We start from the raw sequence: 24,953 nt of genomic DNA, 5'->3' as shown, positions 1-24,953 counted from the left end.
TTGTGGGAGGCTTCTTCTTGCTTCTGCTTACATGTGCTACTGACTGAGCAATATGGTGCAACACGTGCTATTACATAACTTCCTGTCATGATGCATATATTTACATAAACATATTCAAATGATTATGCTTATTCTATCAAACATATTATCTTAACAAACTAACCAAGGTACTATCACAACACTTGCAGGCTGCTGCATGGCCATGGCCGTTCACACATGCAGCTTAGCAGAAACATTACCCAGTATGGGCCACCATTTCTACAAACCCTTCTAACCTTTAAATGTTTTAATCTGAAATATTAAAACACACTGCATGCTGGCTGGAATTCACAAATACGTCATTCATTTGGGTAGGTTTTTATTTACAGAACATAGCATTAGAGTTCCAATAAGAGAGGGGTAAGTTCTGGAACTAGAACCTTACAAAATTCATCAGCCCCTTCTGAAAGTCTCCCCGTTTGGATGTTTGTTACAGCCAGTTGCAGCTCAGTGACCCAGATCAGGGTTTTGAGCAAGTATGTCCTTTCCAGGGAGGGTTAGGGATTGGATAAGCAGTTTTGTGCTGTGTGACCTAGTATGTGAAAGTCTCTGTACTCTTTAATGCCTCTTTGCCGAGGTGACGGTGATGGTGCCCAGCGAGAGGCCCACTTGGGTGGTTTCCCAAAGTAGTATAGGGCCCATGATCTCAGCAGTGCAGCTGGTGAGCTTAGCTCAATGGAAGGATGGGAAGCTTTGGCCATCAAAAAACGTGGAATTGACTCACTGAAGTCAGGGTGGATGGGAAGGACAGGCAGATTAGTTACAGTGAGATGGATTGCGGGTCCTGATCTGAGGTGGTTATGCCACAGTATGAAATGAAGTCACCTTTTGTTTATTCGTTCATGGGATATGGGTGTCATCGGTCAGGCCAGCATTTATTGCCCATCCCTAATTGCCCTCAAGAAGGTGGTGGTGAGCTGCCTTCTTGAACCATTGCAGTCTGTGTGGTGAAGGCACACCACGGTGCTGTTAGGTAATGAGTTCCAGGAATTTGACCCAGCAATGTTGAAAGACCGGCGACATATTTCCAAGTCAGGATGGTGTGTGACTTGGAGGGGAACTTGCAGGTGCTGGTGTTCCCATGTGCCTGCTGCCCTTGTTCTTTTAGGTGATAGAAGTCATGGGTTTGGAAGGTGCTACCAACAAAGCCTTGGCAAGTTTCTGCAGTGCACCTTGTAGATGGTACACACTACTGCCACTGTGGGCAAGTGTAGGAGGGAGTGAATGTTTAAGGGCTGGAGTATTCCAATATACTCCTGACTTCTGCCTTGTTTGTTGGAAAGGCTTTGCAGAGTCAGCAGGTGAATTACTCATCGCAGAATACCCAGCTTTTGACCTGTTCTTCAAGCCACAGTATTTGTGTGACTAGTCCAGTTAAGTTGCTGGTCAATGGTGACTAACCCCTAGAATGTTGATGGTGGGGGATTTGGCGATGGTAATGTTGCAGAATTTCAAAGGGAGGTGGTTTGACTCTCTCTTATTGGAAATGGTCATTGCCTGGCATTTGTGTAGCACGAATGTTACCTGCCACTTATCAGCCCAAGCCGAAAAGTTGTTCAGGTCTTTCTGTACGTAAGCACGGACTGTTTCAGCATCTGGTGAGTTAAGAATGCTACTGAACATTGTGCAATCATCAGTGAACATCCCCAACTTCTGACCTTATGATGGAGGGAAGGTCATTGAAGAAGCAGCTGAAGATGGCTGAGCCGAGGACACTACCCTGAGGAACTCCTCCAGCCAAGCAGTGGTAAGTATTTCATCACATTATTGACCCAAATCTATAGGTGGTGCAGGGATTTAAAAGGTCAGAAGATAGTGTTACCACCTATGGTTGGATGTATTCCTGGAGGTACAATCACATGATATTTGATCATGTGATGGTTGATCATGTGGTATTTGATCACATGACACTGATCACACTACATGTGCCACTGCTTGCAAATGTTATTTTGACCTTAACTGAGTGTCTCAATATCACCAAGGGCCAAAAAAAAATGTTCAATCTTTTTGTTTTGTAGGATACAAAGATTTCAGTGAGTTAAATTGCACCATGATTTACAAATCAAAGCAAGTCTAGGTAACACATTTCTTGAGCTGTTTTGGGTTACTCCTTAACCTTTGACTGATCAAGACCACCAAGCCCCCATAAAACTAACATGTGTTCAGGGGTTTGATAGATGTATACTATGGAATCTCAGGACCACATATAATGTTTAAAGCCATGTTTCCACTAATTTGCAAAAATCTGAACTTCTTGCAACAACCAGATCTTCTGATTTAACATTCTGTCACTAATTGGGGCAACAATGCCAAAAGCAACACATTCCACATCACCTGGTCCACAACATTAAAAGAGAGCAAACCATCAAAGGAGAAATGCAAGTCTGATTTGAATGGAGTTACCTGGACTTCATAGGCCAGATTGCCATTGTTAGTTTGGATTTCCATTTGGCCCGAGGGTCAGAGGCTGAACAACCCTGGCTGTAGCTGGAATTACTCTATGTACAATGGAGAAAATTGCTTTAAAAGGCACAGCACACTGTTGGGTGTATGTCCTGGAATGTGGCTTTAATCAGCCCAGACAAGGATGAAAAGCGTACATGTCACACTGAAATATTATTTGCTTGCAGCTTTCAAATCATCAGAAAACGAGGAATGTAAATGCAACATTAGTTGTGCCACAGTCAGCACCAACAGGAGGTGGTTTTGTGCCATGGCTACAAGGGTTAAGAACACCGCATTTTAGCCATCAATGGGTTAGCTAACTGAACTTCTCATGCCCACCCCATGCAGGCCATCAAAGCAATTTATTCTCACTTTCCTGTATAAACCTTCCCTGAAACACGGGCAAACGGTTGCTGTTGGTGACTTGAAAATAATGATCACTGATTCAGTTGTTTTGAAATAGATCTGAATGCTATGCACACCATCCTGCAATGCAAATAGAACCTATAACCCCAGATGGTATTTCAGATGCACTTTGCTACGGACACTTACATATGTATTGCCTTAAATCCCACACATACTCAGCAATCGTTTCTTACCTCATCCACCTCACAACCAACTTCCAAAGGACATTTACAGGTTTGTGATAGTAACGGCGTCCTGTAGTACTTCACAGCGTAGGAGATCACAAACCCAACCAGTTTGAAATTTCCTTTGTATTGAGTTAACCAACAGGAGAATAAAAATGAAGGACTTAATTTACAAGACCTTCAATATAACAGAATATAAAGATCACTGTGCCAGAGAGCATTTCTTAAGGGAGCAGTGTCCCTTGATTGTGGTACATCCTAACCTTCTTTGGAATTTGAACAAATGAGGAAGGATGTGTTTTTAAATATTAATTTAATTTTTAATTTTAATTTGCTGTGAATGCAAATCCCAGAAGCATATTCCTTGCAAAATTGAGTTAATTTAGCAATTATCCAAGGTGTCGTCAATGCCCATTTATAGGGCAAAATCAAAGCACCGAATTGTTGACAATGATGTAAACCAATCCAATCTCATTAAACAAATGTTGCTGTAATTAATAGATAATAGGAAAGATAATCAGGTTTAAACGCAAGTGGAAATCAGACAGGGACCTGAAAATTGTAATTAAATATATCAGTGAAGAGTAACTGATATTTAAACATCAGAGAAAAATAAATTCAGGATGGCTTAAATAAGCTTCATGTATTTCATTTAACAGTCCTTTGGAAACTTGAATCAACCATTCATACAGAGTTACATCTTTAATGTGTCCTTGTGATCATCCTTAAAGTACTGCCTGTTCTCTAGCAGCTTCAAAATAACTTTGGAATGAAGTAAAAACAACCACATATACTCAAGAGAATTCCCATCACATAACATGGTTACTTAAAACAGAGGACAGGACCATCATACACCGTTCACTTCCATTCTGAATGTGATCCATCTTAATTAAAGCACCACAAGCAGCAGAGGAGCTGGATGACAATTATACTTTAGCAATTCAGCAGCTTTATTGTCCCCAGCAGGTTTAAATGCTGTTTTCCATCCAACGAATTCACCCTGGACACCAGATGGTTAAAAATTTCCAAAATGGACAGTCAGGAGGTTAGTATTCTGGTATTCTGTCACTGGAAGTCATGGGTACATTTTGCAAACCGTATTTATACAATAGATCCAACATTGGGGACGGCACAGTGGTTAGCACCGCAGCCTCACAGCTCCAGCGACCCGGGTTCAGTTCTGGGTACTGCCTGCGTGGAGTTTGCAAGTTCTCCCTGTGACCGCGTGAGTTTCCGCCGGGTGCTCCAGTTTCCTCCCACAGCCAAAGACTTGCAGGTTGATAGGTAAATTGGCCATTGTAAATTGCCCCTAGTGTAGGTAGGTGGTAGGAGAATGGTGGGGATGTGGTAGGGAGTATGGGATTTAATGTAGGATTAGTATAAATGGGTGGTTGTTGGTTGGCACGGACTCGGTGGGCCGAAGGGCCTGTTTCAGTGCTGTATCACTATGACAACTCAGTGTGGATCACTGCCATAGGAATGTTATCTGTTTTGACTCTTAATATTGGGGATCGGATACTAGGTTAAACAGTGCTCCCTGCGGAATACTTCTGAGTTAAGTTATCCCAGTTGCATACTTCAAAACCCACACGCCTGAATAACAAAACCTGCGGCTAAGGCCATTCAGAATGTGTCATTCTTTCATTGAATGTCAATGATTTGAATCTGGCAACAAAAAGCATCGCTCATTGGTTAGGAAGATCATGATGCTTGATAACTATGCTTCGAACAACGAATGCACAGTGTCAGGCAAACCCCACCCCTGCCAAGACTGGGGCACGCCCGATTTCGCTACATGAACATTAAAACTTTAAAACTGACTGGAAAGACATTTGCATAGTAACCAACAGTGCTGGAACAACGGGGACCCAGTCATTGCTTTCCCAATACACAGAAGTAGTGGTCAGACCAGTTTTGGTCACATGACTGACTGACTGTTGGAGGTTTTGAATTTGAACTTCCAACAGAGGATCAGAACTCAGAAAGCCGTGTGCTCCCGGTTGGAAAAGAATCTCCTCTCCAGCCTGCCTACCTCTATCTCTTTCCGACGGAATTGAATCTTGTGGAAACACGTGAACCTCAAAGAGAGAAAAGTCTCCTATGTGAACAAGGTTTAAGAAGAACACTGGGCCCCGAACAGCAACCTACAATCAAGTGAGCTTGAAGCACAGTAAACAAGAACCTCTTCTAATATTGCCTCAAACCCCTCTCTACTATATTTTCCTCCCTTCTTTTCTGTCCCTATTTGCATGTGTGTATCACATGTGCATACTAGCGTGGCTGCATCGTATATCGTAGGCGTCAACTGTATTGGAGCTTAAGTCTAAGTTTTAATCAATTTCACTTTCCTTTAAACCGAAGGAAGCCTGTTTGTGCTCATTTCTTTGCCTTATAGTTGGAAACCTGTGAACAAGGATTCACAAAGGGGGAGCTCAAAACAGTGTGTTTAAAATTAAAACCCTGTTACAATAAGACCAGGGTAGTAACAGACCCCTGGACACATTTCTCACCTGGTCGTAACAACAGTCAAAATGAATCAGCAAAGGCTTCCCCAATGGTTCAACAGATAAACATAAAGGATAATGTTGTACTGAGCCATGCAAACTAAGTTGAGTGGAGAGAGCAATGGGAAAGGTGCTACAATTCATCTCAATGCCACCAGGCTGGGGATAAGCGGAAAATGAAACAGGGTTCTCACTCCGGATTATCAAAAGCCTTCTGCTCGAAAGTGATCACATGTGGCTATCGGGTGAGGACAGGATCATATTTGGCTATGATGCCATCAACACTCACTGTGCAGGATTGCACATGAAGAATAGCCACTTATCAAAATGGATTTGCCACCTGTGATCAGCCCACCCAGCTTAATCTGCCACTTAGTAGACCCACAGAGTGGGAAATGCAACTTCAATAAATAGAAATGGAACAGTACCTGCATAAAAATAATTGAATGGCCCCCTTCTGTGCTGTAACCATTCTACGATTCTATGACCAAATGCTAGCCAGCATGAGCTCAAAAGGATAAATTTTCACTGACCAAGCTCAGACAGTTTTTTTTTGAAGAGATGACATCCCAAATTGATTGGGGATAGACGTTGTGGGAGGAAGGAGCCAAATAATGTACTGTAGCTGGAGCTTTGAAGTACTACATAAGAGACACAAAAGTATGGGTATGAAGAACAAGGCATGGGAATGAATATGTAATTGAATAAGGGGAATAAAACAGCACGTATTTGGAAGAGAAACAAGGTTACAATGGGGGATGGAAGGCAGAAAAGTGGAATGTATCGAGACTTCAAACAATGAGCAGATAACTCTATGAAGCAATAAGCAAAGTATGTGAAAACAGAAAGATCAGACTAACCGAACCAATATAAACTGGGAATCCCCAAGTAGGATATGAGCTACTGAATGGCAATGCATGTTTACTTTCTGTTTGGAGCATTAGGTATGTATGGCACAAGAGGTAACTCAAACTGGTAATGACAAGCGACCAGTGACCAGAATATAATTAAATTTAATAAGAAATAGGATAAATCAACAGTCAGGTACACAAATTTAAAAGGGCCAACTTCATGTCAATAAAGAAAGCAATTAAACAGATAAAATGAAGTAACGTAGGCACAGTGGCGCAGTGGCTGGCACTGCAGCCTCACAGCTCCAGGGACCCGGGTTCGATTCTGGGCACTGCCTGTGTGGAGTTTGCAAGTTCTCCCTGTGTCTGCGTGGGTTTTCTCCGGGTGCTCCGGTTTCCTCCCACAAGCCAAAAGACTTGCAGATTGGTAGGTAAATTGGCCATAATAAATTGTCACTAGTATAGGTAGGTGGTAGGGAAATATAGGGACAGATGGGGATGTTTGGTAGGAATATGGGATTAGTGTAGGATTAGTATAAATGGGTGGTTGATGGTCGGCACAGACTCGGTGGGCCGAAGGGCCTGTTTCAGTGCTGTATCTCTAATCTAATCTAATCAAAAACTTCAGTTCAGGACAAATGGAAGACCTTTAGGGCATACAGAATAAGTACATAACAAATGCTAGGAAGTGCAGACTCATCCGTCTTGCATCAGAAGCTGGCAAAATAATGGAACCAACCATTAGAAGCAATGTTAGATGACTGAAAGGTAAACTTGGTAAGACATTATTGCTCTTATTCCACAACATGAATTTATTTGGAGAGAATAACAGCCCAAGTGGATGCTGCAAAGCTCTCGTGATATAGCATACCTTTAAGCAGCAGCTGGTATGAGTTGGGGTGATGTTGTGTGCCCAGCATCAATTTTGGGGCCCCTTTTGCTTTTGATCCACAAGTGCTAGCACTTGTGACTCAGTCAGAAAGTTGTCAGTTAAATCACACTCCAGGATTAGTGCCATAATCCAGGATGACACTTCATTGCAGCATGAAGGAAGTACTGCATTGTCTGAGATGAAGTCCTTAAAATGAAATGTTAAAACATCCACCTGTACATGTCAACATAAAAGAGCAGGAAGTTCTTCCAGTGTCTTGGCCATCAAACATCATCATCAAAAGGGATGAGCTGGTGATTCATGCATTGCTATTTGTGGAACAAGGCCAACGACATCTTAGCACACTTCAGAGGCAGAAAAGTCTCACACTTTGGCTGAGTATCCATTTCTTTTGATTCTGTGAGGTACACAATGCTTAGTCAAAGAATGAGTTTTAAGAAGGATCTTAAAGGTGGAGATGCAGAACAATTTCTGAATGGGGATCCAGGTGGCTGAAAGCACAGTTACCAATTGTGTGGTAAAGGAAACAGGGGATGTACATGCAGCCAGAGTCAGGAATGAAGAATATGGGGAAGAAAGGTTATAGGGTTTACGAAGCATGGTGGATGGCTTGCCAACAAGACAGCAATGGAACTATCAACAAAGACATAATTAAGGATTTCAGCAACAAATGGCTGATGTAGGAATGGGGGTTAACAATATGAGTGAGGTGGAATTAGGTGGTCTTTAAGATGGACAGGATTAAGTCAAAAGCTCAGCGCAGGATCGAAGAGGATATCAAGAATGTGGTTTCAGCCTGAGATAATTGGAAAAGGGGTGCAGTTGGTGAGAAGGATATTAAGATTGTGGCAGGGGCCAAAAGCAATTGCTTTGATCTTTCTCATGTTTAGCTGGAGGAATTTCTAATACATCCAAGACTGAAAGTTGGGCATGCAGTGACAACACGAAGGCAAAAAAGGGGTCAAAAGAGGAGGTGGAGAATTAGAGGTGGTGCAGAGTCAGAGCTGGGTGTCGTGGACATTCAAGTTGAAGATGACCCCATGGTTTTAGCTGATGTCACCAAGGAGCAATATCCAGATGAGAAAAAGGAGAATTTTTCCTTTTCGTTAATTATGTACAGTGCATTAGTTATGCTGCACCCAGAGTACTGTGTATGATTTTGGCAGAACATAAAGGAGCGATTCAGGCCCTAAGTTCAAAGCACTGCAGGCAAAAAGGCTGTTAGTATTAGAAGGAAGAGTTTTGAGAATAACAAGCTTTGGTTTCTCGCTCACAGGTGTTACTTTACACACGAAATAAACACAATTTGTATTTAGATGAGCACTTGAAATGCCATAGCGTGCAAGGCTAAGGCCAAGTGCGAGAAAATGGGATTAGATTGGATGGGTGCTTGATGGTCGTCGCAGACGCGTTGGGCCGAAGGGCCTGTTTCTGTGCTGTAAAATTATGACTCTATGAGAATTTTTAAAACTTGCATATAAGCCAAGGCAGCAAAACAAGAGGGCCGAAGTTCAGAGTTGTGCAAGGGAAATGCCCCATTCAGGTACTGGGAAAAGATACTGTAGTTGAACTGCCCAGACACCATACCAACCATTTTAAGTAAAAGAATACCAGGGTTACAATTCACCACAGGCTTAAACAGTTTAGATATCAGGCGCTGGCAGGTGAATAGTTTTCAAGTTTGCCTGACAAAAACAAGTCCTTTCTGAATCTGATTATTATATAACATTCTTCAATTGGATTTCCTTCAACAGCAAGTGGGTAACTGCAACATCGACGCTGAGCTGGGTGATCAACTCTGATTCAACCATTTGTTAAAGGCAAAGGTGTCAGACCGACAAATCTTGCAGTCATCTTGGCATCATTAAAAGGCCTTTGCACTCAGCATCATTGGTCTCTAATGGCCTATTTATAATACAATGGAAGCAGCTCTGGAACAGAACACAGCTGAATTTGCTCTGTTTTTAGTGCCGAGTGGATTCAGCAACACTGAACATTACTCTGATGAGGTAACACGCACATGACAATATCAGAATATCCTAACCATATCTTAGCTTCAACATTTTCTGCCAGCTGTTCTTCTCCTCCACACTCTCAAATCCAAAACAAAAACCTGAACTATCAAGAACTGGAAGATCCAGTGCCCCAAGGTAAGTAATAGCCACTGCCGGCAGCTGATACTGTGCATATTAACGTCTGACAGTGACCAGGTACTTAACAACTCATTGACCCCAGCTTTGCCATCTATAATATCATTCTACCCCAGCTGCGGTCGTGTATAATCTCACACTACTCGAGCTGCAGTCGTGTATAATCTCACACTACTCGAGCTGCAGTCATGCATAATCTCATACTACTCGAGCTGCAGTCATGCATAATCTCACATTACCCCAGCTGCAGCCATGCATAATCTCACGCTACCCCAGCTGCGGTCATGCATAATCTCACATTACCCCAGCTGCAGCCATGCATAATCTCATGCTACCCCAGCTGCGGTCATGCATAATCTCACATTACCCCAGCTGCAGCCATGCATGATCTCACGCTACCCCAGCTGCGGTCATGCATAATCTCACATTACCCCAGCTGCAGCCATGCATGATCTCACGCTACCCCAGCTGCAGCCATGCATTATCTCACATTACCCCAGCTGCAGCCATGCATGATCTCACGCTACCCCAGCTGCGGTCATGCATAATCTCACATTACCCCAGCTGCAGCCATGCATGATCTCACGCTACCCCAGCTGCGGTCATGCATAATCTCACATTACCCCAGCTGCAGCCATGCATGATCTCACGCTACCCCAGCTGCGGTCATGCACAATCTCACATTACCCCAGCTGCAGCCATGCATGATCTCACGCTACCCCAGCTGCAGCCATGCATAATCTCACATCACCCCAGCTGCAGCCATGCATGATCTCACGCTACCCCAGCTGCGGTCATGCATAATCTCACATTACCCCAGCTGCAGCCATGCATGATCTCACGTTACCCCAGCTGCAGCCATGCATGATCTCACGCTACCCCAGTTGCAGCCATGCATGATCTCACGCTACCCCAGCTGCAGCCATGCATGATCTCACGCTACCCCAGCTGCAGCCATGCACAATCTCACGTTACCCCAGCTGCAGCCATGCACAATCTCACGTTACCCCAGCTGCAGCCATGCACAATCTCACGTTAACCCAGCTGCAGCCATGCATAATCTCACGCTACCCCAGCTGCGGTCATGTATAATCTCACTCTACCCCAGCTGCTGCAGTGTATAATATCACCTTACCGAGCCGTGGCTGTGTATAATATCACCCGACCCCAGCCATAGCAGTGTACAATCTCACACGTTCCAGCCATGGCAGTGTGTCATATCATCCTATCCCAGGTGTGGCAGTGTTTAATATCACACTTACCCAGCCATAGCAGTGTACAGTATCACCCTACACCTGTCATGGCAGTGTGCAATATCACACTTCCCCAGCTGTGGCCACGCATATAGTATTGGGCACCACAGACAATTAAGAATTGGCACATAGAAAGGTCAACTCAGAGATCTGGGGACTGGGGGGAAAGAGATTGGAGTGGGGTGGCGAGATGGGGTAGGGAGAAAGGATGGGGGCGGGAGAAGGGATGGTCCACAGAGTAGAATCAGTAGAGGTTTTAAAATGAAGTGAATAGGGAAAGACTACTCCCTCAGGTCAATGACAAGGGGTCCTAATTTAAAATGATCACTAAAAGATTTTTCCTTTATTCATTCTTGGAATATGAGCATCACTGGCTAGGCCAGCATTTATTGCCCATCCCAAATTGCCCTTGAGAAGGTGGTGGTGAGACACCTTCTTGAATCACTGCAAGCCATGTGGTGTTGGTACACCCACAGTCCTGTTGGGAGCAAGTTCCAGGATTTTGACCCAGTGACAGTGAAGAAAAAGCAATATAATTCCAAGTCAGAATGATGTGTAGCTTGGAGGGGAACTTGCAGGCTCGCAGTGCTCCCATGCATCTGCTGCCCTTGACCTTCTAGGTGGTACAGGTCGTGGGTTCTGGAAGGTGGATGGGGTGCCAATCAAGTGGGCAGCTTTGTCCTGGATGGTGTCAAGCTTCTTGACTTTGTTGGTGGAGCTGCACTCATCCAAGCAAGTGGACAGTACTCCATCACTCTCCTGACATGTGCCTTGTAGACGGTGGACTGGCTTTGGGGAGTCGGGAGGTGGGTACGGGTGACGGTGAGGCGAGTTGTTCACTGCAGAATTCCCAGTTTCTGACCAGCTCTTGTATCCATGATATTTATATGGCTGGTCCAGTTAGGTTTCCGGTCAATGCTAACCCACAGGATATTGATGGTGGGGAATTTGGCAACGGTAATGCCAGTGAACATCATGGGGGTGATAGTTAGATTCTATTACTGGAGATGATCATTGCCTGGCATTTGTGTGGCGCGAATGTTACTTGCCACTTTCGAGCCCAAGCCTGAATGTTGTCCAGGTCTTGCTGCATGTGAGCACAGACTGCTTCAGATGGAGGGAGGTTAGCCAAAACTTATGAAGAGGGCTGTTGGAGCATGGAATGCTTTGGCTGAAGCAGAGATCAAAGCATCTTTTAAGAAAAATTGGATAAATATTTGAAGCGAAAGATACAAGACTATGGAGAGTGGTTTCAGTTTTGGATATGGCAGCAAAGTGCCAGCACAGTCATGATGAGGCGAATGGCTTCCTTCTGTTCATCAACCTTGGCTCAGTGGCAGCACTCTAGCTTCTGATTCAGAAGATCATGGGTTCCACTAACACATCGACTGGGCTGACACTTCAGTGCAGTACTGAGGGTGTGTTGCATTATCTGAAAGATACCAGCTCAGATAAAACAGTAAGGCAAGGTCCCATCGGCCCTCTCAGGTGGGTATGAAAGATTTCATGCTACTATTCTAAGATGATCAGGGCAGTTATCCTGGTTTCCTACCCATTATTTCAGGTCATTATCTCACTGGTTGCCATCGATTATTAACATAATAGCAGTATCTACACTTCAAAGATATTTCATCGGCTGTAGAGCACTTTGGGACATCCTGAGACACTATAAATGCAAGTTCTTTCTGTGCTGTAAACCTCTAGTTCTTAACAGTCCCAATCTTCCAATAGCATACTATAATCTACTTGCATTACAGAGCTTCTCTGTGAAAATCCATACTCTAATGCTTCTGCATCAAGGAGCTACTCCTTAAAAAAACACCACACTCATATCTACACAGCCTATCAGAGAACTTCCTCCCTTTAACTTCAAATGTGCTGTATCTCAGAAAAGGCCTAGATGCAGCCAAATAGGATGATGTCCCTAAAAAATCAGTTGATATGTATATTTTTTAAATGCTTTAATAGTTTTAAGTGTCCAATTTTTTCAACCATTACGAAGATTGTCAAGGTTCTGCATACATGAACTTCCCTAGTCAAAGCACAGCTATACAAGAAACTGAACTGCTTTCATTGTAAAATAAAATGGCTCAATTAGGTCTCCCAAATAAACTTGGCATTTTCTCAAGTATGGAGACAACAGAGGGCTACAAGTTACAAAAGAAGATAAAATAGGATGGGGCACAAAACGACATATTCCTCTAAATGGCCTCCAAGAGAATGTGGCCCCACTACAATGCTACATTCACATTACAATACTCATACTCACAATCAGCCCAACTTCAGCAGCAGTGCTGAAAAGCAAACAAGGCGATGCCGAGCATCAAGTCACAATGCACGCAATCCAAACATCATATATAAATGGGTCTGCCAGCCATCATCTCAGAATGTTTCACCTGCCAACACAGACCATCAAAATACCCAGAATATATTGTGTTTCTGCCAAGACAAGTTCCAAAGTACCAGAAGCCAAAAAAAGCTTCCTCATAAAATCCATAACTCACCACTCCAGATCAGAGATGCAACTCAAACCATAAATAAATCATAATTCCCGAGTAAGCATCACTGTTCGTTGCCATGTGCAATCATGAGATTTGACCATATGATGTCAACAGAGAATAAGCCAATAACAACTTTTATTTATATAATGCTTTTAATATGATAAAATGTCCCAAGGCATTTCACAGGAGCATTATAAAACAAAATATGACACCTGGCAACAAAAGGAGATATTAGGTCAGATGACCAAAACCTTGGTTGAAGAGATAGGTTTTAAGGAGTGGTTTAAAAGGAGGAAAATGAGGTTCAGAGGCAGAGAGGTGTACAGAGGGTAATCCAGAGCTTGCAGCCTAGGCAACCAATTAAAATCAGGGATGCACAAGAGGCCAGAATTAGAAAAGTGTAGATATCTTGGAGGGTTATGGGTATGAAGGAGAATACAGAGATAGGTTGGAATGAGGCCATGGAGGGATCCTAAAACAGGGATGAGAAATTTAAAATCAAGACGTTGCTTGACCGGGAGACAATATAGATCAGCAAGCACAGGGGTGATAGGGGAATGGGATTTAAACATGGGCAGCACAATTTTAGATGACCTCAAGTTTACAGAAAGTAGAATGTGAAAAACCAGCCGGAAGTGCATTGGAATAGTCAAGTCTAGAGGTAATGAAAGCATGAATGAGGGTTTCAGCGGCAGATGAGCTGAGACAAGTGATGTCATGAAGGTGAAAACAGGCGGTTAGTGATGGCACGAATATGAGGTCAGAAGCTCATCGCAGGGTCAAATGTAACACCAAGGTTGTGAACAGACTGGCTTAATGTCAGAGTATTGCCGGGGAGAGGGATGGAGCCAGTAGCTAGGGAATAGAGTACGAAGAGGGGACCGAAAACAATGGCTTCAGTCTTCCCAATATTTAATTGGAGGAAATTTCTACTCCTCCAAGACCGGATGTCGGATAAGCAGTCTAATATTATAGCAACAGTGAAGGAGTCAAGAGAAGTGGTGGTGAGGTAGAGCTGAATGTTGTCAGCATACATATGAAAACTAATGCTGTGCTTTCGGATGAGGTCGCCGAAGGGCAGCATGTAGATGAGAAATAGGAGGGGGGCCAAGGATAGATCCTTAGGGAACACAAGAGGTAACAGTGCAGGAAGCGGAAGAGCTATTGCAGGTGATTCTCAGGCTACGATTAGATAGTTAAGAATGGAAACAGGTGACAGCAGTCCCACGCAGCTGGACAACAGTGGAGAGGGATGGAGGAGGATGGTGTGGTCAACTCTTTCAAAGGCTGCAGACAGGTTCAGAAGGACAAGGAGGAAAAGTTTACCTTTTTCACAGTCACATAGGATATCATTTGTGACTGTGATATGGTAAGTGCTGTTTCGGTACTGTGGCATGGCCAGAGATCTGGTGGGATTCAAACGTGGAATTCCGGGAAAGATGAGAACTGATTTGGAAGAGGACAACATGTTCAAGGAATTTGGAGAGGAAAGGCATGTTGGAGATGGAACAGTTGTTTGCAAGGGCAATGGAGTCAAGCATTTTTTTTTGAGAGGGTGGTGACGGCAGACTTAAAGAAGGGGACAACACCTGAAGAAAGAACAGTTTACAATATCGGTTAACATGGGGACTAGGAGAGGAAGTTGGATTACCATCAGTTTGGTGGGAATATGATCGAGGGAACATGAGATGGGTATCATGGACAAGATGAGCTCATAGTGGGTATGAGGGGAGATAGGTGAGAAACTAGAAAAAGATAAGAGTTCAGGGCTGGGGCAGGGGGCAGAATTGTAGGAAGCCAGGTGGGCTAGTGGAAGGGAGGGGGGGGGGGGGCGGGGGGGAACGCAACAGAGGCAGCTGAGTGGATGGTCTTTTCGTGACCAAGAAGTCCATGAGCTCCTCACACTTATTGTTGGAGGTGAGGGTGGAGGAGACAGGGGAGGAGTCAGCCCACAGACACTGAGAATTCTAACTGGTATGGATTATTTGCATATCTGACTCAAGCCGTTAGTTATAGCTTTGCTATCTTCCTTGGTGACGGAGGAAGTGCAGTATTAATGAGGTCTCAGCAGGATCCCTCTCAGTCCAACTGTGAACCAGCTCCCTTCTGTCATCTTATCTTCACCCTAACGGAATGATTAAATATCTCATCTACCCACGTACATCAAAGGCAGCCAACATATCCCACCAACATGAATGAATTCCCCAGCCTTTCTTCAAATGCTGTAAGGTAATACTTTACAGGTTCAAATTCTGCATTCATTAAAGTTGGCCTCAATTCTTCAATGCAACTATCGAACCAGCACAGGTTCAATTTTTTTATTTTCTGAAAACCACTCCAAGGTGGCAGAATTCTAATTATTGCAAGATTTCACAATATGCTTCTGATTGCTTACAAACCAAGAAACAAAATTCACTTAATTTAAATTTGCTGCCAGCAAAAAAAAATAGCTTCAACAGCTAAGCAGAAGTGTGTGTTGGTGTCATCTACTCCAGGAACACTTCAGGCCTCAGTTAGATCTTAAGGAAGCCATACTATATTGAAGTTCCATCGACTGTATATGCATATTTCCCCTATGCTTTACAGGACATTCCTAAACATTAATGGCCCGAGCTCCACATAGTCGATGGCTACAAGGACCCATTTTTACCGTGAGACTCGCAACCTGCTGCCAATCAACTGCATCGTCCTCCAGTTCAAAAAGCACCCGAGCTGGTTCTTTGTCTGCATTCTTTGTCAGAATGCAAGCACCATGCCTTGTAAAGAAATACAGAACCAGCAAAGCAGTAATTCCCAGGCTCATCAGGTGCCTCATTCCACCAGCTGAGTTTTTACTGCGATGTCAGAGAAATTTGCGGAGAAGAGTTAACAGATTTTGTTTTCTCCAAAAGTGACTAAGCAAATTTTCATTGGACACCACCCACAACAGATCTTATTTAGTTCAAAAAATGCACACAGATTGTAGGAGGAAATCTATAAAGGTCAATTGGAAGTTATGGATGGTTCCACACATGCAGACAAGAACTAGTTTCCATGCAGCCTTTTAGTTTCCAAGAGGGCGACAGTAGACTAGCAAGCGACAAATTTACAGTATAATGATGCAATGTCATAATTTTGGTGCTGGAGATACAACAAACCATAAGCTAAAAGGATCTTTAAAGGAAGCCAGATTTCCTTACGAAAACCTGGGTTTGCTTATGCCCACATAGAGACCACTGCAAGGACAACACTGGAGATGACAACAGCAGCTGCCAAAAGCCTCGGCCAAAGCCTCACACTCCATTAGTGGTTTCACTAACTCCCATTTCCTGGTGCTTGGAGAGCTGTTCCCTCAGTTATGTGAATGTTTGTTTTCATTCCACACCATTCTATTTATATAGAATTCTCCACACTTAGCATATATAAATATTTAAACCAAAACTCTAATCCAGTTTACTCTCCATTACAGTATCCGAGCGACAGTATTTAATATCCACTACAGCTTTCGCCTTTATAAAACTCAAAATAACTAAAAGCTGTCTCATAACTTACATTTAAATTTGCTATCAGCAATATTTCAAAATTTGATCTAATAAAACAACAGAATATATGTTTACAGCGTCCTAAGTGCTGCTGAAATCCGACATACGCTCTACACTGAAGTTCAGAAGCATTTGCTTGAAATCACAGATGGTAAACTGTCTAAGATTTCTATCATTTTTAGCATGATTGGCTTGCAGCACTGACTGCATAAGACAGCACACACACATCCTATAGCCTCTGGTAATCCAGTACAATGACACAACCTAACTGTGTGTGATCACAGAGCCACAACTTCCCTGTGACAGGCAATTCAACAGAACACTATTGGATAATTAGAACCATAGAAGTTTACAGCACAGGAGGCCATTCAGCCCATTGTCTCTGTACCAACTTTGCTAGCACTGTCTAAAACTAATCCTACAATCCTGCTCTGTCAACATAGCCTTGCATCTTCCTCTACTTCAAATATTTATTCATTTTCTCTTAAATGATGCAGTGGTCTCTGCCTCAGTAATTCCCTCTGGCAAAGCATGCTCCAACAAACTTCCATGTGAAGAAATTTCTCCTCAATTTTAAATTGATAACACTTCATCACTGATCCTATCAGAGATAACTGTCTTTCCATTTACTGTTCGTAATTTTTAAAACTTCTATTAATTCTCCTTTTAACCCTCTTTGTTTTACTGAGAAAGTCCCATTATTTGAAGCATCTCTTCAGAACAATAGTTTCCCATTAGGGCATCATCCCCCCATATGCTTTCTGTAGAACTATGTTCCAGAACTAGCTGCGGCCCCAGCCAAGCTGTTCCAGTACAGCTACAACACTGGCATCTGCACAACAATGTGGAAAATTGCGCAGGAATGCCCTGTCCATAAAAAAGCCGGGCAAATCCAATCTGGTCAATTGCCACCCCATCAGTCTACTGTCAATCATCGGCAAAGTGATGAAAGATGTCATTGATAGTGCTATCAAGCAGCACTTACTCAGCAATAACCTGCTCACCAACGATCAGTTTGGGTTCCGTCGGGGTCACTCAGCTCTAAAACTCATGCCAACCTTGCTCCAAACATGGACGAAAGAACTGAAGTCCCAAGGTGAGGTGAGAGTGACATCAAGGCAGCATTTGACAAAATGTAGCATGAAGGAGCCCTATCAAAATTGCAGTCAATGGGAATCAAGGGGAAATCTCTCCATTGGCTGGAGTCATACCTAGCACAAAAGAAGACGGCTGTGGTTGTCAGAGGCCAATATCTATGTACCATTACATTGCTACAGGAATTTCTCAGGGTAGTGTCTCTAGGCCCGACCATCTTCAGCTGCTTCATCCTTCCCAAGATCAGCAGTAGGGATGTTCGCTGAAGATTGCACAGTGTTCAGTACCATACATCAAGACCTGAACAACATTCAGGCTTGGGCTGATAAGTGGCAAGTAACAGTCGCACCACACAAGTACCTCCTTACTTTTGTACTCTATGCCTTTAATTACAGAACCCGAATCTTGCTGTATCCACCAGCATTCTCATTCGTAGGAGGAAATCGTTAAGGGTCAATTGGAAATATGGATGGTTCTACATATGCACACAAGAACTTGTTGCCATGCACCCTTTCAGCTTCTAAGAGGATGACAGTAGACTGGGAACAGGCAAATCTACAATACAGTGATGTAGAAATAAAGACTTGGGAGGAACATTGTCGGGAATTTAAACTCTTGTGTCTTGGTTCATTCACAACGTTCATTGCTCTGCCTTCATTGTATATTCCTATTCCATATTGTCCTCCCACAATGAACAAGCATATTCGATCCCTCTGAACATTACATCAATTTCCATCTTCTGTATTAAACCATGTTTCTGAATTTCCCACTGCATTGCAGTTCACTACAAGAGCCTCCAATTCAGGCAATTCATTTCTCATCCTTCTAGCATTCATGCATACACATTTTATTAAAGATATACCTCCTTTCATATCTCCCAGTGTCCGCTTAGTCCTGGTTTCCAGTTCATGGATGCTTCTCTGGATATGTGTCCATACCAACCTGTTGACTACCTTCTACATCTATGATCAATTTTGTCTAGGCAATGGTTTTTCCCTGCAACTTCCCCCAGCTTTCCATTTGAAACAATTTTTAGTTGCTGCCCAATGTTCCTCCCCTGCAGCAGAGCCACCCACGCTGTCAAACAGCACCGTCTCCTGCATTTGCACAGCAGCTCCTCTGCAGCACTTCATCAATAAGGGGTGCATCATCTTGTGGGATTCATTCCCTTCTGTTTTACATTCTTTTAGCTATTGTTAAAGAGGCTATTTTTGAAAGCTCTGCAAATCAAGGACTTGGACTCACCTCACAAAATCATCTGCAGCCCTTCCAGCTCCAGCAGCGCTCTCCATGACACACTGCAGCAATAGCCTGAGAAACAACAGAGAGAGAGAACACTATTAGTCACATAGCAATAGGCACTACCAGTATTTTATTCCAATATCAGAAACGTTTGATAAATCAAGCTAAGGTACATAATTTAAAATCTTGTTGGTGAAGTGATTTTTAGTTGCCAGCTTCTCTAAAGCTTCCACTCTAAACCATTCAGCACAGTGTCCTGCCAGTGCCTTCCCCACATGCAACAACTAGGTAAAGCACTGCAAGTGAAACTCTACAGCCTTGAATCATTACAAGGTGTCCAACCAAGCAAGATCTGCCCATTCTGACAATCGGTTTGATCATTTTGAAGTTTCAGTAGAAGCCCACTGATAGGAAACACCCACCATCAATCAGCGTTGAGTGAGCCTTCCCCTCTGCACTGAGTCACTAGCCAGCTTTACTTTGTGAACGTGTTGCTTTGACAGTTTGGTACATATTTTGTAATCTTCTACTTCCTGCATTGTCATCAAACAGTTGTTGAATTACCACAAGCTGCTGCCACAAACACAGGTCTTCCCGATCCCCCAGGGACTAATAATTCCATCTTCCTCAGTGAAGTGGCATGGGTAACTCCAGATACTGTTCAAACCTACACTCCCCACAAACAGGCAACATATCTCCTGCCAATCCTCTGCCATTATACCTTACGCCACTGTCTCACTTCCTCTCTCACCAGGTGCTCCTCCACCCCATGCCTTCCATTCCTTTTCCCATCACCACACCAGCCCCCAACCCCCACATCCCCAATCCAAATAAAGCCATTCATCTCACTCTGCACTGAGCTAACAAGCTCCATAAGACAGAATCACCAAATAATACTAGACCAACAATGAGGGAGCAGCACCCTGACTAACCTCAAGTCATTTCATACCTTCTCATCCTCCCCTTATCTTTACATTATTTGTTTATTCCACTTCATGCATCATTGCACGAGTGAGAGGGTGAGCAGCCAACCTGTGCCCAGTCTGGAGCTAGCCACTAGGAGGTGCGGGAGCATAGCCTCATATTAATTGCATTCAAACTCCCTTCCCTTCCAGATGGAGTGCCTCTGCCTGAAATCCCCCAGGATATAGCTGAGATCTGGAACAGGTGATGAAGGTAAACAGATACAATCCATACTAATCCACTGTCAGGACACATTGCAACAAATCAATAAGTCAATACCAATTCCACATTGAAAGGAAATATTTAGAACTGTGTCTTCCAGACTGAGGTTTGTGGAAATTGCAGGAACTGTCAGGCCAGCACAAACACAATCTCAGTTCCCTCAAGTAAAGATTTTACAGGTGTAAGGCATTCTAATAGTTCCCAGACTATTTGTAGGGCAAAAGCAAAGGGCAGCCTTAACCAGAAGCAGCTCAACCATGTACAAATAGTTTGATAATAGATTCTCTTTGTTGGAACAAAGGTAGCTATTCATCCAGTGTCACGAATCTCCAAATTGAAACACAGCGCTTTAAATTAATGAATAATCTGCAGACCAAACCTGCATTGATCATTTCAATTAGTTCCATTTTTTCCAGAACTGCATTGTTCCTCTGGCGAGTCCAGGCCTGATTTTACACTGATCATGTATATAACCAATAAAAGTTCCTTTTATATTGCTAAGGACCTGTTTTCGTATCCAGGCTCCCAATAATCAAGTCTTACAAATGGTGGGAATTTCGAACCAAATAAGTTGAATTCACTAAAACTAGTTTTGAATGCTGGTGTTTGCGGGTCCCAGAAATATTACATTCAAATGAAAGGCTCCATGGAAGTGGTGGGCATTAGTGTTACCTGTTTTCGTAAACAGTTTTCTCTCCTCAGGTCCTGTCCCCTCCCTCAAAAACTCACTTTTGATCATTCTGTTCTTGTTAACTACTGTCCCAGCTCCAAGCTCCCCTTCTTCTCCAAAGTCCTTAAACATGCTGTCACCTCCCAAATCCAATCCCATCTGTCCACAACTCCATGTCTGAATTACTCCAATCTGTTTTCCATCCCATCACAATACTAAAACAACCTGAATCAAAGGCACAAATGGCATCCTGTGTGCACGTGACCATGGTAAACTATCCCTTCTCATCCTTTTCAACTGTCTGCAACCTTTGACATGATTAACCACACTATTCTCCAATGCCTCACCTCTGTCATCCAGCTGGGTGAGGCTGCCCTCACCTGGCTCCACTCTTATCGGATGATACGTCATCAACCTGACACGTTAACTCTGTTTCTCTCTCCACAGTTGCTGCCTGACCTGCTGAGCATTTTCTTTTTCTTTTAGTTTTCTAGCCTTTGCAGTATTTTGCTCTTCCATTCTTATCTATCCAGTTGGAACCAGAGATTCACCTGCAATGGCTTCTCTTAGTCCCGCACCACTACCTCTGGAATGCCCAAGGATCTATCTTTGGCCCAATCCTACTCCTCAATTTACATGCTACCCCATTGCAACGTCACCAAAAACATATCATTTTCCACATTTCCGCTGAAGACAACCAACTCTACTTCACCACCACCCTCCTTTGACCCATCCACTGTTTCTAATTTGTCATGCTGTTTGTCTGATATCCAGTACTGGCTGAGCAGAAATTTCCTCCAACCAAATATTGGAAAGACAGCAACTACTGTCTCTGTTCTCCACCACAAACTCCATTTCATAGCCATCGACTCCATCCCACTCCCTGGCAACTGCCTGAGGTAGAACCAGGGCGGTTGCAATCCTGGTGTTGTATTTCACCCCGAGCTGAGTTTCCAAACATGTATCCCCTCCATCATCAAGCCCGTCCACTTGCACCTCCATAACATATCCAGATTCCACCCCTGCCTCAGCTTAATTGCTGCCAAAACCCTCATCCATGTCGTTGTTACCTCTAGGCATGACTATTCCAATGCACTCCCAACCAACCACCCACTTTCTACCCACTGTAAACTTGAGGTCATCTAAAACTCTGTTGCCTGTGTCCTAACTAACACCAAGTCCCATTCACCCATCACCCCTGTGCTCGCTGTCCTACTTTGTCTCCCAGTTAAGCAACACCTTGATTTTAAAATTCTCATCCTTTTCAAATCCCTCCATGGCCTTGCCCCACTCTATGTCTGCAACCTCCTTCAGCCCCACAGCCCTCCAAGAGTTCTGCGTTCCTCCAATTACAGCCTCTTGAGGATCCCCGATCTTAATCGCTCTACCACTGACAGCCACGTCTTCAGCTGCCTCGGCCCGCTCTGGAATTCCCTCCCTAAACCTCTCTGGTTCTCTACCTCGCTTTCCTCCTTTACAACGCACCTTAAAACCTATCTATTTGATCAAGCTTTCAGCCATCTGCCCTCGGTGATGCATTTTGGCAGGAGGGATAGGGTGAGGCAATACAGAATTAATGGCACAGTTCTAAAGCGTGTGCAGGAACAGAGGGACCTGGGGGTGCATGTGCACTGATCTTTGAAGGTGGTAGGACATATTGAGAGAGTGGTTAGTCAAGCATATGGGATCTTGGGTTTCATAAATACAGGCATTGCGTACCAAAGCAGGGAAGTTATGTTTGAACCTTTATAAAGTTCTGGTTAGGCCCCGAGTATCACATCCTGTTCTGGTCACCACACTTTAGGAAAGATGTGAGGGTCCTTGAGAGGGTGCAGGGTTCCAGGAATGGGGGATTTTAGTTACAAGGTTAGCTTGGAAAAGCTGGGATTGTTCTCCTTGGAGCAAGGGAGATGTGATAGAGGTGTACAGATTATGACAGGCTTAGATAAGCTAAGACAAGGAAAACTGTTCCCATTAACTGATGGTACAAGGACTAGGCGACACAGATTGAAAGTTCTGGGCAAGAGATGCAGGGGAATGTGAAGAACTTTTTTTACACAGCAAGTGGTAATGACCTGGAACTCGCTGCCAACAAGGCTGGTGGAAGCAGAGACAATCAATGATTTCAAAAGGAAATTGGATGGGCACTTGAAGGAAATAAACTTGCAGAGCTTTGGGATCAAGTGGGGGGAGTTGCGTCACGGAGAGCCAGCATGGACTTGATAGGCCAAATGGCCTCCTTCTAGGCCGTATATGGCTTGGTGTCATATTTTGTTTTAGAATTCCTCTGTGATGCACCTTGGGACATTTTATTACATTAAAGACGCTAAATAAATACAAGTGGTTGCTTAATCCACTCAGTAACCAACACCCTGAACTTGCTGCAGTTGAATCCAGTAGGTAGCCAATGACCCAAATTCAACACAACTGAATCAGAAAGTGGTAGGATCAAGTCCATCTGCCTGGTGGAATTAATTGCCTCCCTCCTGTTCTCATGATGTTGCTGGACAGTTACACTGACGGCAGCAACTCCCCCCAAAAATTCTGCCAGAATCAAAAATATTTGAAAATATGATTATGACCACGCTACTATAAAGGCTATCACAGCTACACCAAATCTGAATACATTTTCCAGCAGGGCCACTGGATTGTGATGTGAAAGTGGAGCCCTAGCTGAATTTCCCTCCCTAGGGCAAGTATAGTATACCTACTGAGATCAACTAACTCAGGACAGGCTAGTAATAAGATTCTGAACACAAAATAGAATCTGGAACAATTTCTATTTCAGTCCTGCATATGGAATTCTTTAGTGCTTCTACTGCACACTGTCTAATGTCCTCACCAACTTTAAGGCCTCAGCGTGATCCTCGAGTGATGGCAATCCCACTGGAACATTTAATCCTTCTGCATGCTCATGCAGATCAGGGTCAGACTTTCCCAACAGCAGGAAGCATATAAGTGCTGTTCTGACGGTAGAATTTTATATAACTTTTGTAGACTGGATTGGGTCATTCTGTTCTGTTACTTTTACAATCTACAATCGAGTCCAGGCTGATGGGATAGTTTTAATCTCCCTCCCTTTCTGCTGTGGAGTCTAAAGGCAGTCCAAGCAAGTCCCCTAGTGACTCTGAGCAGAAAACATCTAAAATAACACGATCATTCAGTAGGCTCATGAGGGCTAGTATGAGAGGTGGAAAAATCCCCACTGGCACAAGTAGAATGTCTTTCTGAGGCAGTTGCTTCACCATCTCTCTATACCTGATCTGGGAGTGGTTGATACTAATGCTGGGTTGAAAAACTGGGAACATTTTATTCCTGGCACTGATAACCCTCATCTTAATAAACAAAGACTTGCCACAGCTGCAAACTTGGGGCAAGGCAAAGGTAGGAGCAGAGCTGACGTTCTGATTTTCTCCAATGAAGTACATTAAAATACCTTAATAGCCTCAATAATTAATTATTTTATGTCAAAAATAACAGACTTTTATTTAGAAAACAGACTTTTACCATCTGGTTTACCTTAGAAAATTCTGGACAGCCCTTTCACTCAATAACCAAAATGTCCAGTCAAGGACACAATGAGATGTCATACGACCCAAATCAACAGCACACCTCTTTGCTGATCTTTTGGGCCTCCTTATCTCGAGAGACAATGGATACGCGCCTGGAGGTGGTCAGTGGTTTGTGAAGCAGCGCCTGGAGTGGCTATAAAGGCCAATTCTAGAGTGACAGGCTCTTCCACAGGTGCTGCAGAGAAATTTATTTGTCGGGGCTGTTGCACAGTTGGCTCTCCCCTTGCGCCTCTGTCTTTTTTCCTGCCAACTACTAAGTCTCTTCGACTCGTCACATTTTAGCCCTGTCTTTATGGCTGCCCGCCAGCTCTGGCGAACGCTGGCAACTGACTCCCACGACTTGTGATCAATGTCACAGGATTTCATGTCGCGTTTGCAGACTTCTTTAAAGCGGAGACGTGGACGGCCAGTGGGTCTGATACCAGTGGCGAGCTCGCTGTACA

At 43.7% G+C, this 24,953-nt stretch overlaps 1 protein-coding gene across 8 annotated transcripts in view; it reads right to left on the bottom strand.

The window, feature by feature from the left end:
• arhgap32b (Rho GTPase activating protein 32b) overlaps positions 1-24,953 on the bottom strand; it is a 645,931-nt gene that overhangs the window by 430,918 nt on the left and 190,060 nt on the right. For 6 of the 8 annotated variants that reach the window (XM_068053769.1, XM_068053766.1, XM_068053771.1 and 3 more), the window contains exon 2: positions 19,087-19,152. The exons of the other annotated variants lie outside the window; for them this stretch is intronic. In XM_068053769.1, coding sequence (XP_067909870.1) covers positions 19,087-19,133 — 47 coding nt within the window. In that variant the 5' untranslated portion in view covers positions 19,134-19,152. The remainder of the gene's footprint in view (positions 1-19,086; positions 19,153-24,953) is intronic. 8 annotated transcript variants of the gene reach the window in all.

Source organism: Heterodontus francisci, chromosome 22, assembly GCF_036365525.1.
Source record: "Heterodontus francisci isolate sHetFra1 chromosome 22, sHetFra1.hap1, whole genome shotgun sequence".
NCBI classification, from domain to species: Eukaryota; Metazoa; Chordata; class Chondrichthyes; order Heterodontiformes; family Heterodontidae; genus Heterodontus; species Heterodontus francisci.
Note: the sequence above shows the minus strand (reverse complement) of the source record. Positions and strands in the feature narration are given on the sequence as shown.